The sequence below is a fragment of the Trachurus trachurus genome, assembly GCF_905171665.1.
Source record: "Trachurus trachurus genome assembly, chromosome: 16".
In the NCBI taxonomy this organism is placed as follows: domain Eukaryota; kingdom Metazoa; phylum Chordata; class Actinopteri; order Carangiformes; family Carangidae; genus Trachurus; species Trachurus trachurus.
In genome coordinates this window covers 23,958,023-23,972,032 of record NC_139902.1, presented here as the reverse complement: position 1 = coordinate 23,972,032, position 14,010 = coordinate 23,958,023, and the positions used below count along the sequence as shown (strand labels likewise).

General features: G+C 43.6%; 1 protein-coding gene across 4 annotated transcripts in view; it reads left to right on the top strand.

Annotated features, from left to right (window-relative positions):
- Positions 1–1,570: 1,570 nt before the first annotated feature.
- Positions 1,571–14,010, top strand: part of LOC310999641 (plectin-like) — a 110,705-nt gene continuing 98,265 nt past the window's right edge. For all 4 annotated transcript variants that reach the window (XM_083990162.1, XM_083990163.1, XM_083990160.1 and 1 more), the window contains exon 1: positions 1,571–1,814. In XM_083990162.1, coding sequence (XP_083846288.1) covers positions 1,724–1,814 — 91 coding nt within the window. In that variant the 5' untranslated portion in view covers positions 1,571–1,723. The remainder of the gene's footprint in view (positions 1,815–14,010) is intronic.

Below are 14,010 nucleotides of genomic sequence, written 5' to 3'. Positions count from 1 at the left end.
CATCTTGCCACAATGTCACGTTAGCATTTATGGACATTTTTTTTTACAACTACAAAAATGAAGTATCCTGCAATAATCAAATCAAATCAAATCAAATAGCCTTTATTGTCATTGCAACAGACAAGTGCAACGAAATTTGTGGTGCCACATCCATTCCAGGGCTAAAACAGACTAAAACAAGCTAAAAAGGACAACCTCAATGACACACATGTACACTCACACAAGAAAAAGATAAATAAGTAAGTCATCCAGTATTAAAAATCAGTACTAATGTGGTAACACAAATGATTACGGATCTCACCTATTACTCAAACTGTTTTTTAACATGCCATCTTGTAGCACAAAGCCATGTGCTCGCTATATGAACATTTATTGATGCATAAATCTGGTCAAAGATCATTGTTACAGAAGAATAAACTGGGTCATGCCGAACAATAAACCTGTAGCTGATGACAGATTAATTACCATACAATAAGAACCCTTGGAGCTACGTAGATTCTTCAGCTTTAGCTAACTAACATGTCACATAGAAATGAGGGACAGTAGCTCGAGGCAATGATAATGCTAATCCAGTCTACACAAAATTGGAATTACAGGTAGTGAACTGTACTGTAGGCGGTTTCCAAAATGATCTACAGAGAGAACAGGTTAAATGAATCATGTGAATGTTTTCTATTGCTACAAAGCTAACATTAGCATTGACAGCTGTTTAATTACTGTTGCACGTTCAGCATCAAACTTCATTCCTTTACTCACCAAGAGAGAGAAAAGCAACACCAATGTTGACACTTCTTTAGCTTCTACATCAGCATATCAACCAGCTAGCCTTGATCTGTGTCATCATTACTTTCCGATAGCAACTCTCTGTAGCCTCCCTGAAACGCAGCGCTGCTGAGAGGACACATTATAACATCTTGTAAAGCCAACAATGGCTGAAGCTCAACGTCAAGTAGCAATTGGCTCCTTTGAAGCCTCACATTAGTAACGTTACGATTACAACTCAATTAAGTGTAAAACACAAAATACTCACCCTGGATTACTGGATTAGCATCATTAGCATTTATAGAAATCCTGCTGTTTACCATCAGAGTTTACCAGACACAAGAGCCGTAAAAGTCGCTGCGGCAGAGTGACCTGTCTTAACCATAATACTCACTGTTACCTGAGAGGTGTTATGTGATGTTGATGTAACAGCAAATAGCCTACGATGAGTAACTTTGTGTCTGCTGTGCAAACGGATCTGACGTTTGCGTGACACTAAGAGAAGTGTGTCTGTGCTTCGGTGGATGCTTCCATCCATCACAGTCTAATTCAGCTGAAATGTTAGCGGAGAGCTTTTGCTGCTGCTGCTGCTGCTCTGCTGTCCTCACTGCCGTGCTTGTGCTTGGCAAGCAGCACGGTGAGCATGTGCCTGTTTGTGCGTCGTGTCTGTGTGTCTTTAAGAGGAGGAGCCTGACATTTATATTAGTGTTTCTGAGCCAGGCTACGGGAGGGTATGGAAGAGAGAGGAGGGAGGAGGGCGAGCACCGGGGTGGTGGGGGTGTGGCGCGGGGCTGTGGAATGAAGTTGGGAGCTGTGGAGGGTTCACACACAGCTGAGAGAGCAGACAGAGGACAGCGTAGGCTGCCTCACACGCATCCAAACACACAGAGGAAAACGCTGCCCTGAAAGAAGAAAGCCGAAAGAAGGAGGAGGAGGAGAAGAAGAGGGTGACACCGCCGGCATGGCCATGTACGAACCCGCCTACCTGCCTCCCAACGCCGAGGAGCAGGACTTCATCCAGGCTTATGAAAACGTCAGAGAGAAGTATAAAGGTGGGAGCCTGCACTCACATTACAGTGATGACAGCCACAGCACACGACATGATGACAACATGTCATAATGGAAGACTTGTCTCTGTATGTGTGTGTCTGTGCGTGTGTTTCTAATTCATTTGTCTATTTTTGGTTTTATTGACTTTGCACAGGTGCAAACATGTGACTGTTTGCATATGCACCTTCCTCGGCCTTTCATCACACTGGCTGCTGTGTGTGTGTGTCTGTTTGTGTGTGTGTGTGTGTGTGAAACAGCGGTAGCCCTGCACACTGCATCTCTTGACTGCTGAGTGTTTTATTGATTGGCGCACATGTTTGCTGTCAGTCTTCCACGCTGCCTGTCTGAGTGTGTGTTGTGAGAGTCCGGTGGATTTACAGGAGTGCTCGGCTTTGATATGTGACCGTAGCAACAAACCCATTCAGCTGACCTCTGACCTCCATGAGACTGAGAGAGGGGCTTAGTTTAAAGTCTGAGCGCTCTGCTGATTGTTATCCCGTGTCCAGTCACAACAGAGGACATTAACAGGTGCTGCTGAGTAACAATGAATTTCATTAATGCCCCGCGGGGAGTTCATGCTTTTCTTCTCAAATTTTCATCTCACCTTATCCCTTCATCCCTTTATCTCCTCAAGTGTGCAGCTCAGCGTGCCTTCGCTGGATTATCTCACATAGTTTCCTTTTTTTGGAAATCCTCATGCGCTGCACAAATGAATCAGAAAGCTGGAGATGTGAATGGGTGAACCTGGTGAGGAGAAATCCATCCACAGCCAAACAAAGTCAGTCCATCCCAACACATTTTTAGTTTCTGCCCACTTTGGCGTTTTTTATCACTTTCCTCATGTCAGAGAGTGTCAGTGCCAGCGGCGTCCTTTCATTTCAAAGTTTTCCTTCAGTTTCATTCCTCGATCCAAGTCTCAAATGTTGATATGCTTTCACTTTTCCTTCCACTCCATGTTTTTCTCCTGCTGCATGTTTCATCTGTTCCGTTCCAACGGATCATCAGGAAGAGGGAGAGCTCCTCTATAAATATTGCCCCAGTTTTCTTTTTTCTTTTTTCCTCCTTCAGTGTGAAACTGGCGACTGCGCTTGTGCTGAATCACGTTGCTTATTTTCTCCGCATCAGCATGTTTGCAGGTTTTCTTTTGTTGGTAGGTCTATTTCCGTGGACGTCTCGTGTCTTATTTGAAAATGCTGATTTGTCCTGCAGTTTTTACACCTGCGAAACATGTATTGATTTTAGGCCCTTTGTATAATTACTACTAGCAAACAGAGCTGTTGCCAAATACATTGTACTACCGGCCTTTGTTTTGATTTAGTTTGGAACTGGAGCTATGTACTGTTATCAGTCAAACAGAACCAGCTTTTTAAGCCTCAACGTTGTGGAAAGACTGATAATAAAGTAACCTCTGACACATATTCAAGACAACAGTGGTAGTAAATAGTGAACATGCCAGAGAAGGGTAGGGTGTCGATACTGACATCTTCACAGTTAATTTCATAACAACATCAGAATACATCTACGTGGCTTTATATGCGAGTGTGTGTTTGTCATATCCCTGCGTGTTTAGTGCTGTTTCTGCACCAGGAGGTAATGGGAAGCAGAAGCTGGCCCTGTGGCAGGTGTTTATTTTCCAGACGTTCCTCTGTGCTCCTTCCTCGACAGTGTCTGTGCTGCTCTGAGGTCCTGCTCTCCTTATTAAGGCACACTGATCACGCAGCCAATGAGAGAGCCGTCTGACTTGATCACGCTCTCTCTGTGCAGAATCCCACCAAATCGTGGCACACACGATGAGCCGCATTTGCGCCGTTGAATGTGGGAAAGCTGCACGAAGCTGTAAACCCCATGAACCTTGTTATTCAGTGAAGGACTCATAACGGTGTACATCATAGCCTGTAGGCAGTGTGGTTGTGTAGGTTGTTTGTATGTTGTTGCGGCTGCAGATGTTTGATAATGGAAAGTATTTGGATTGTAAACATTCTCAGGACACCCTGCAGTGTAACGCCTCTCTCTTGTTAGATACCCATCTTTATCCTTGCACTATATAAGCACTCTGTCCTAAATACACGTCCTTGTCCGTATTCTCCATGTACTGACCTGCTTTTACCCTGAAAAACAGACCAAGGCTTTTTTTTTCTTCCTCCAACGGTTTGAAGCAATATAGGTCTTTAAAGGCATACTGCATCAAAAGACATGTTAATATCAGATAGTACAAGGACTGGAGGTAGCCATCATTTGAATGGCAACAGCCTCTATAAACTGATATTATGTAAAAGATTAACTGGACGTTAGAAAGATGTCTCAACTTGAACAACACGCTGTCATAGAAAGAAATCATTTGCCTGTGCTATCACTGATGCTGTCTAGATAGAGAATACAACTTCCAGTTGTGGAGCTTTGCCTATCTGGTTGCTATCTGGTCAGTATATTCTACCTTAGTGTATGTGAGGTCTCTTTATGTACTGAAAAGTTGAAGGTATTTGAAAGTGGCATGGCTGTAGTGATGGCGAAACTAGTCTATTAGCCCACCTCTTTCATTGTGAACATGCTAGTAGCATGCTGAGTATTTAGCTCAAAGCACTGCTATGAGTACAACTACAATGACATTATGGGTTAGCTAGTGTAGCATATATTTTACATCCTGTTCAGCTGTGAAAGTTTAAAGAAAGTCACTAACACTCTCTGATATGTGTTTCTTCAGATTGAAGTGGTCGTCATTTCATTATGATTAATAATAGAACATAACTTTAAAAACAACCAAAAACTATACAGTAGTACAGACGTATCATGTAAGTCTGATATCAAAAAAATATTTTCCAAATGGGTTAAAATATATTTATAGTTGATCAGTCAGGCTGCTCTTTCTAATGTTACTTACTGCTGTGTCACTGCCTGCTCCAAATTGTATTCGACTGAATGGTAAAGGCCTGGCTGCCCTCCCACTTTCCCCTAATGCAATTTGTGCGAGCAGCTGATGCCGACGTTACTGGGCCTCCTGAGCGGGGGATTGCCCTGTTGAAGTAGGATGGATGGGTGATTGTGAGGGTGAGGGTGACGGTCTGGCATCCATTTTTCTCCTCCGTGTGTCCTGCAAGACCCTGTCCTATACCCCGCAGGGCTTAAAATAACCCCTAAATATAGCAGTGGCCATGTTCAGTCAGCCAATTAAATGGTTATTTTTGGCAGGCTTGATTGTCTGCAAAGAGTAATTTAAATTCCAGCTTCTCCTCGGCTGAAACATTCAAACATTTGTGAATTATTGAGCAAAGTCCAGCTTTGATGTGTGTAGAAGAAACGCATATCTGACCAGAATGGAATACACAATGATGAATCTTTTTCAACTCCTATCCTTTGTTTATATCAGTCATATGGATAAATGCACTGTCACTATACCTTTTAGACCAGTACAGATATAGTGTAGCTATCTTTGTGAATGGATGTAGTGGCCTCTATTTACAGTGTGTGTCATTGTGTGAGGTCAGAAGTGGTGTGGGAAGTGCTTTGTCACACACATTTGTGAATGAACAAACTCTTTAAAAAGCCTAGGGGCATATTTAAGACCAACTGTTGTTGGGTGTGTGTCTGTTTAAAGCTGCTAAGTATAAGTCGCCCACCAGCATGGGTTTTCCCATCACACACACACACACATACACTGAACAATGACTGGACAGAAGAAGGTGTGCTGATAAAAGTGAGGTCATTTCATTTCCTGTGCTGTGGCTATGAAAAATGATCAGTTGAGTTATGTTAGCTCAAGCTATGGTGAATATCTTGTATATGTGCTGGATCAAATCTTTCTTTTCCAGTGTATGTCAGAGTTGTGAGCTGGCCGCCTGCCACAGGTTGAGAAGTGTTAATAAAGTAGTCAGCAAGGACAATTGGTGTTGGAGTGCCCTTGAGAAAAGCACTTAACCTGCAATGAATAGATGTGGACGCACTTAGACTGTGTTCTTGTATAAGACCTAGGAATTTCACTTCCTACATCTAAAAAGAAATGCCATCTTGTCGAACAGATGGCAATACCTTTCTTTTGGTTCTGCTTACAGTAATGGTAGTCTTACCAGTCATATATCATACATACTGTTTGCATACATATGCTAGATAATTAGCATACTTTGTTAAAGATACCAGTTTGTAGAGGCAATAACATAAAGTGTTCCTGCTATGACAGAATTCCTTTCTTATCATAGTAGAGAGTTGTGATAGTTATCTGCAACGGTGGATTTGTGTCTTTACTTTCAGGTGTCAGTTCAAGTTCCTGTTGGAATTTATTTCCAGCCACAAGAAGCTAAAAAAAACTAAGACTACAGTGATGCTAGCAACTCTGAGCTGTGTCCAGCATGCTGACGTCCTCCCAAAGACAATGATCCTTCAATTATAACCATGAGTTTAGTTTAGTTTAGTTTTAGTTAAGTTTAGTTTAGGATGATAGCATTCTGATATTTAAGGATTAGTGCTAAACATGATAAGTTCAGCTGAGGTGAGTGCCATTAATTTTCATGGTTTCTGACTATAAACCAATGTTTTAGTATGAAAAATGTACATTTTGGCCTCGGACCAGCAGTTGTTGTCACAAATCATCCAGTAGTCATGGTGATAGAGTAATAGGACTTACCGATGGATGGAGCTATGCCGCTAATGTACCCAAAAAAGGAGGCCTGAGAACAAAACGTGTCACCTACTGCACATGACACAGCTTTACGGAAGTTAACGTGTAAATATGGTGACGGTTGTTCTGTGTATTTCTGCCAGTGAAATCACTGAAACTTGTGCCATTTGTTTTCCCACTGCAGCGAGCGAGCACTCTCACCACTACTACTCAAACACAAAGTCCTGGATCCATATTGAGGTCAGCCATACACAGACGTCAGCGCCAGTTAAAACGCTCATGGAAAGTAGACCGTTGGTAGAAAAAAAGCAGTGGATTTGGTGTGTGAGTGTACCACCACGTACAGTTGCATGACATTTTAGGAGATTTCCCCTGCTTGTAGTGAAGCCAAACGTCGCCCTTTTAGAGCTGAGGCTGACCGTTACCCAACATGCAAACCAAAAAGGAAAATCTCTGTAATGGAACTTCTCTGTGACTCTGTTTTTGTTAAAAGCACCAACGAAAGTGAAGCATCACATTAAAGTGGTACAGGGTGTGTCCCTGTGCAGCCTGTGTGTGGGTCAGAAAGTGCTTGGCTTTGTCTCTCAAGCCATGCTGCTGCGCTGTGAGAGTTGTCAGATTTGTGCAGGCCAAAAAGACTGTGTCTTTTTTTTTTTTTTTCCTTTCCTTTCTTTTTTTGGTCATATTATTTTTTTCATGTGTGTCAGCAGCATCCTGCTGCCTGGGATAGATCAGCAGTGACACACAGCTCAGCAGCTCAGGTCAGAGGTTACTCTGGGGTAGGGCTTGATAAACTCGCCTGTGCTGGGATTCCTTCAGGGCCTTTTAAGGGAGAGAGAGAGAGAAACTCTGGAGGGATGTTCCTCCAATCTGTCGGCCTTCCTGTCAAACACTCAATGATTTTGCAGAACAGAAGCTGCTGTTCTTTTATGCCTAAATCTCTGGTGTTTTATGACTGTTGGTGTGTGAACAGGGGGAACGTGGGAGAGAGTCTGAAAGTGGACGAATAAAAGGAAGGAATGCAAAATGTTTACAAGAAACAAGGAGTGAGGCTGGATGATGAGGTAATAAGTAAACTAATGAAATCACTTTCCCATTCACTTGAAAGGGAAATTGGTGTCAGACTTTTTGCCTAGAAGAATAATTAATGAGGGATATTCTCATGCAAAGGTGGCCAAATGTTTGTAGTTATTGTAGTATCACACTCACAGGCTTAATCCAGCATAAATTCTAAAAAGAAGTGAGGAAAGCCTGAACATGCCGGTTTAAAACAATCACCTTGCTTGGTTTAATTTAACTGGAAGAGGAAAGGAAGGCCAACAATAAACTTATTACCTAAACGATCTCCTGTAAACATCCTTTCCAGCTTCAGCTTCAGCTTACAGACCTTACAGATGAGGGGCTTTAATAGGATAAACTGCCAGTGCCCAAGTAAGGTGTGGAGCCACCGGGTGCTGCCAGAACAGCGTCAGCGCTGCTTGGCATTGATTCTGCAAGCCTGAAGATGATTTTCATACTCAACAAACCATTCACTCCACATACTCTGCGGGTGAGGGTACTGTCATCCCGTCTTTATATATAGATAACTGGAAACGCTGCTGTAGCCTACAGCTAAAACATTAGATACACCTTAACCCCCAACACAATGATGCCAGAGTATGAAGATGTCAGACAGGCTTGGTTTTAATCCGTTGAAACTCCAGCTTTCAAAGTCGTGCTCCTGTCTGAATGTACTGTATGACAGTGCTGAGTCAGACAGATGTGTATCTGCTGTCTCACCGCGTAACGCCGCACGGCAGTCTTGTTGGTGCTGGATAATGAAGTCCGCTGACTGTACTTCCGATCCTATTTAATCTGACATGGTGTTGTGTTGATTTAAACTGCAGGATAACTGCTTAACTGACTTGAGTGGCAGCTGTCGGTCCGCGTCACCCCATGTGAATAATCACAAGCCAGCATCAAACCTGTAAGTCTGCAGCCTTGCCAGTGTTGGAGCCTCACTGCTGCTCTCTTTTTTTCTACTTAGCCCAGGAGCTCTGTGCTGTTTAAGCATTTAAAAGGTTCTCCCTGATTTTTACAAGGGCCGAGACACATGGCTGTGTGGCTCCAGAGGAAAAAAAAAGAGGGTGGAAAACCCATTTGTGTGGAAAATCCTGAAGCTCTAACACCTGGGTAGTTTCTGACACAAAGACTCTGTGTGTGTCTCTCCTGCTTTGTACTGCAGCGCAGGGATCGGCCGCTTTATTGAGGCAGCGATTGGAGCCTTGAAGCTACAATCAGCAATGAAAAAGTTAATGGGAACAACAAAACATCCTGATGTTGTACAGGCATAATGTACACACACACACTCACTCGGACAAGTGCATACCACTGCTGCAACATTTTACTTTGAATAGGTCTTAAAACCTGGAGGAGCCACCACCTCCAAGGCAGGGAGAACATTCCCTCCCCCTCATTTCCCAACCCTCCTTTCGCAAATGATCTTTACAACTGGACAGAAGTTTCTAAATGTGTGTGTGAGAACAATAGACTAATGTGTATGAGAGAAACAGATAGATTAAGGCACCCAAAAAAAAACATTTCACAGATAAAAGTCAGTTTGGTATGTTTTCTTCATGGGGTTAATGTGAGATGTGAGTCTTTTTCATTACACTACAGTGCACACTGATGTGTCATTATTGGGTCTTTATTATTATTATCCCAACTTCAGCTGTGATTTGCTTCACACAGACAGGTGTCATGCTTTTTTTCCCTAAAACCCCTGCAGAGTTTTGGAATGCGGAAATTGAATAGGCATGTTTGATCTCAAACAATAGCTGTTTTGGCAATGCTAGCTTTATTCAAGTGCACAATTTGACCTTGAATTTAATTCCAGTCCATATTTTGGAAACTGCGATGCACATATTTTAACAGAAGCCGCTGGATCTGCCTCTGCAGCACTATGAACACAAGTCAGTGTTCATTGAGAGTTTGAGAGAAAGCAGACAAATAAGGACAGGAATTGGTAGAAGCTGACAGTGTGTGAGCTGATTGACACACTCTCGGCGGTAATTGAAGTACCATCTGTTCCAGCGTGGCTGGACTTAAACAGAAATCTGCGTGTCCTCTGTGAAGGAGCGCTCTGTTGAGGGAAGACAAGAACTTTTTGATAGCCAGAGTAATTTTATTCACATTGAACACCGTCCAGATTCTTCTGGAAACCAGAGCAAGTGGAAACATTTCCCGCCTTAGTGCCACCAGTACTTAAATAGACTTCAGGGGTAATTATATTGAAAGTGAGTAATAGTGGAAATTACCCTTCGCACATGATCTGATGTGTGATGTGTATTAGCAGGTAATGATGGAGGGAGAGTACGCGTTTATGAGCGTGTGTGTCTATTTCTCAGTCAGCGCCGTCATTTCCTGACATTGAAAGGCAATGAGTTTATTGAGGGTCAGTGGTATTCAGGGCAACTGGAGCCGGCCGGTGTGACAGCCACCACACGGGCCAGGAATGTCACAGCAGGTCACCCCACACAGCTGACAGCGGGGGGAATGCGCACACACACATACACATACACACACTGACACTCTACATTATAATTCTCTCTCCTCTTCCCACATGAGCACACACGCACTGTCAGACTACAAACATACCAGATGAAATAACTTCTTTGTTGGCAGATCGGCTCACCTCCTTTGGTCTGAGATGCCAAAGGCAGATGAGTAAAGCTTGTTAGCGGCTCCAAAATACCTTCCAGAGTCATATTCTCCTGAGCCTTCGGTAGAAAGACGCGGTTAGTTAAAAACTGCCCTAAATGGTGTGGCTGGCTTTGGTTTCACCAAAAAGGGTTAGACAAACTGGTGTTACGTAAAGGGCTGGATTTGTTTCATAGATAAAGAAGCTTCTCAGATGATAGGCCGCTGTAAAACCAAACAGGGCCTCTCGTGTGTTCGTGTGGCCATTGGTCTCTGAGGGGTGTGGCCCCCTCTCCCTTTGACCACAGGTCAAACAACAAACCCTGGAAAAAAAAGAGAGAAAAAAAAAACTGGCTGTTGCTTGTTTTCTTATCTCCAAGTTCAAATCACTGCTAATTCTGGCTTTCCTGTGGTGCTGGAGCTGCACTGTTGCTGACAGTATTTGGACCTCTGTTGTGGCTCCACAGTTGCTCTCCAGTAGCTTCTAACCTGGACAAGGACGGTGTTTTGAAATGTTTGGAAAGAGCACAGGGGAGGAACAGACCCTGTGTGTAATATTTTACCTTTCTCTCATGAGGTTGTTACAGCTGTTATCACAGCTCAGGCCTGGACTCTGCTTGATGTGTAGCAGAACAGTGAGATCTTGCACGGGGGGGAGGAATGCTGTGACCTCCGCTACATCATTCATCCCTGGCCCTTACATTCATACCATGAATTCACAGCTGAAGGCCGGGACTAATGGTCCTGAATATGATAGGACGGTACGTTTACTCACGCTATATGCCTGCGACATTGAGCAATGTTGTACCACTAGACATTTATAGACTGATCTCTGAGTGCCAAGTGTGTTACATCTAGGACGCACTTCAGATTTTAATTCCCCAGATTTTACAGAGGGCATCTTGGGAGAGAAGGAAAAACCCAGAATGCCCATAATCCTAGAGTTTGCTTTACCACACAGGACTGTGACACAGTCTCCTCTGTCTTGAGTAGCGCCGTCAAGTAAAACTGTTTCTGCAAATGAATTAATTTATATCTGCAGTGAGTAGCCGAGCACTCTAATATTAACACAGTTTCATTTACAAAGTCAGCCTTTATTCATAACTCTGTCATGTTTGGAAGAGTTACCTTCTCTGGACACATCCGGTATTTTAAGAGATCTAAAATGTAGTCAGGTCCTAAATAGATGTACTACTGTATGCGTGTCTTCAAGAAGGCTGCAAGAGTCAGTGCAGAGGTACAGAGACGTAAACGCTTTTAGACCCTTCTGGAAAGGTGTGTGGAAGAATTGTGATGTAAATCTGTCAGCCATGTGGGACAGAAGTCCCCACAGCCTATCCTGGGAGCAGAGAGCATTGCCCAGTAGTCGGAGTGGCGCCTCCAGCAGAAACTCCCTGTCATGCATAGTGGAGAGACAGAAAAAGATGATGAGGCACTCACTCAGCGTGTGTGGGAGAGAGACAAGAGAGGAAGTGGAGAGATAGGGCGCTGAAACGAAAGTGGGTAAGAGACTGTAAGCAGAAATTAAGATGAGGAAAAAGCAGAACATGGAGGAGAGAGAGGGCGCAGTTGTTCTGTCATGTAATGATCAGGTGGTTGGGGTTTTTTCGATGAAGGGATGAGTGTAAGGTGAGACGGCAGGTCTGTTGTCAGGGTAGGCCTCAGGACCCCTGCTGGGGAGGTTCTGTGTTGACCTTCAAGTCTCTCTCTCCTCATATGAAACACACTAAAATACTTATCCAGTAAGGTTATAAAATGTATATTCTAGAGAAACAATCCATCACTAATTAAAAAGGGCATTATCAGAAAATGAATCTGCAGACAGGTCATTTGAGTAAGTAAGGATTATATAGTGGAATCATTAGCGCTCTCTGCAGGGTGTTGACTCTCACTTAACAAAGTCATGACAAGTCTCAGTGTCTGCCTCTCAGCTAATTGTGACTCCTCTTTGTTTTGCCTACAACAGTAAACTTAGCAGCAGTGACGCGCTCCACCAGTTAAAATCCCAACCAGTTCGAATGGCGATGACAGCCCCACAGCGCACGCACACACACACTCTGCCAGCTTCATGTACTTTCCCCTAACGGCCCATGGGAGGCATCGCTTGGCACAGCTAGTGTTTCCAGCCTGATGTAAGCATCCAGCTCACAGCTCCCTGGAGACTTCAGCGTCTCCCTGTAGAAACACTGAATATCTGATGAAAGGAAGTTTTTCCGTTTCCCAGTACAGTACAGTAAGTATGCATATTCCTAAGTGCATTACCCAGTAATCAAATGAAATTCCCCCTGCTCTGTTCCTCTGTTTTAAATAAACATTTAAAATACTTAGTTTTTTATATTCATTGATGTTTCTTCAGTATAAATTCTGGCACTGAAAGGCTCCTGATATGTGGTTTACTGTCAAGTCTTCTTACTTCTGCTTACGCTGGCAAAGCACAGCCCCTAGTGGATCATTGTCCTCATAACAACAGACCTTAGAATTGAATTCAAAATAAATAAATAAAAGGAAGAAGAATGGACTTTTAAGGAAACCCTTAGGGCATAAAAAAGCTTTAAGCTTATTTCCACAGTATCTGGGCCAGTAGCTGAAAAAGGTGATGATCATGTTCCATTTTGTACCGGATATCTTTCGAGGTCAGCGTGTGGATCCCAAGATCATCTTTTAATCAAGGCATGGATTAGCTTCTTCTCTCTCAGTAGCTGATAGCCGAGTCTAAATAAAGCCAATATGACAGCATCTCTCCAGCGATGGTCTTGGTCCAGCTCCAACCAACTGATTCTGAGTTAAAGCCAGTGAGTCAGGGAGTTGGGGTGGGGGGGGGCGGTCGGACCTTTGGGACCTCAGCTTGCTCCCGGTCCACCGCAGAAAGTGTTTCATTTAAAATCACTCCTCCCTTTTTCTCTCTTCCTGCAAATAGCATGTGACTCAGAGCAGAACCTTCCAGTGTCCACCAGCAGTTAGTAATTCATCCCAATCTCAAAACAGGAGCCTATAAAAGGGAGCGACCTCACACACACTTGAAGGCCCCCATGGGATCTGGTCCTAGGTCTTAAAGGGTGGAGCATAGGAGGAGACGGGGAATTTGCTCCATGTCTTGTTTTGTAGCCGTGTCTCAATTCCCAGCATTCCTCATCAATCTTGCGTGTATCACTAGCGGATTTTGTAGCAGCTGTTGGACATTTGCCTGCTGTCAGCATGGAAAACAGAATAGCCTCTTCTACAGTACACATTCTTTTAGCAGCTTTGTATACACACAACACACAGAGCCGTAAAACCGAAACAGAAAAAATGACCGTTCAATAAACAATGCAATGGTTTTAAGCTGAAACAATGCCGTAAATTTGAGATTAAGCCGTGGACTCCCTGACACTTGCGTGCTCTCTCTTCCCTACAGTAATTCACAATGCACCACGATCCCTGATTGACGCACCATGATCTGTTGTATTCAGTCCGCCGGCTTAACTATTTTATCACAGGCACTGTCTCTCTCGGTGGGGAGGCTGCTCTCCTGCTGACTGCTGCCCCAGGCTCTAAGCTGGTACATTGGGCCAGAGATTTGAGTGGCTGGGTGACCTCAGACAGAAGGAATGTTTTGTCTGGATGTCCGCAGCAGGGCTACCAGTCTGATGTAGACAGAGCAGAGGGGCTGTCAGCACCGCTATGAAACACTTTTAGGTGAAGTGAATCAAGAAAAAAAAAAAAAAAAAAAAAAGCAGGGTTCGGGCATTCGTTTTGTGCAATAAAGTCTCACTGAAAAAGAAACTTGCATAACAGTCCAACTGAAAATGTTGCACTAATGTTTCCAGGTCCTTCAGCAAGCAAGCTCTCTGCTTTTTAGTTTGTGTCCTTCCATGCCTTTTGTTGCACAGAAACACAAGTACTCCTGTCTAGCTATGAGTTTTTTTACTCTT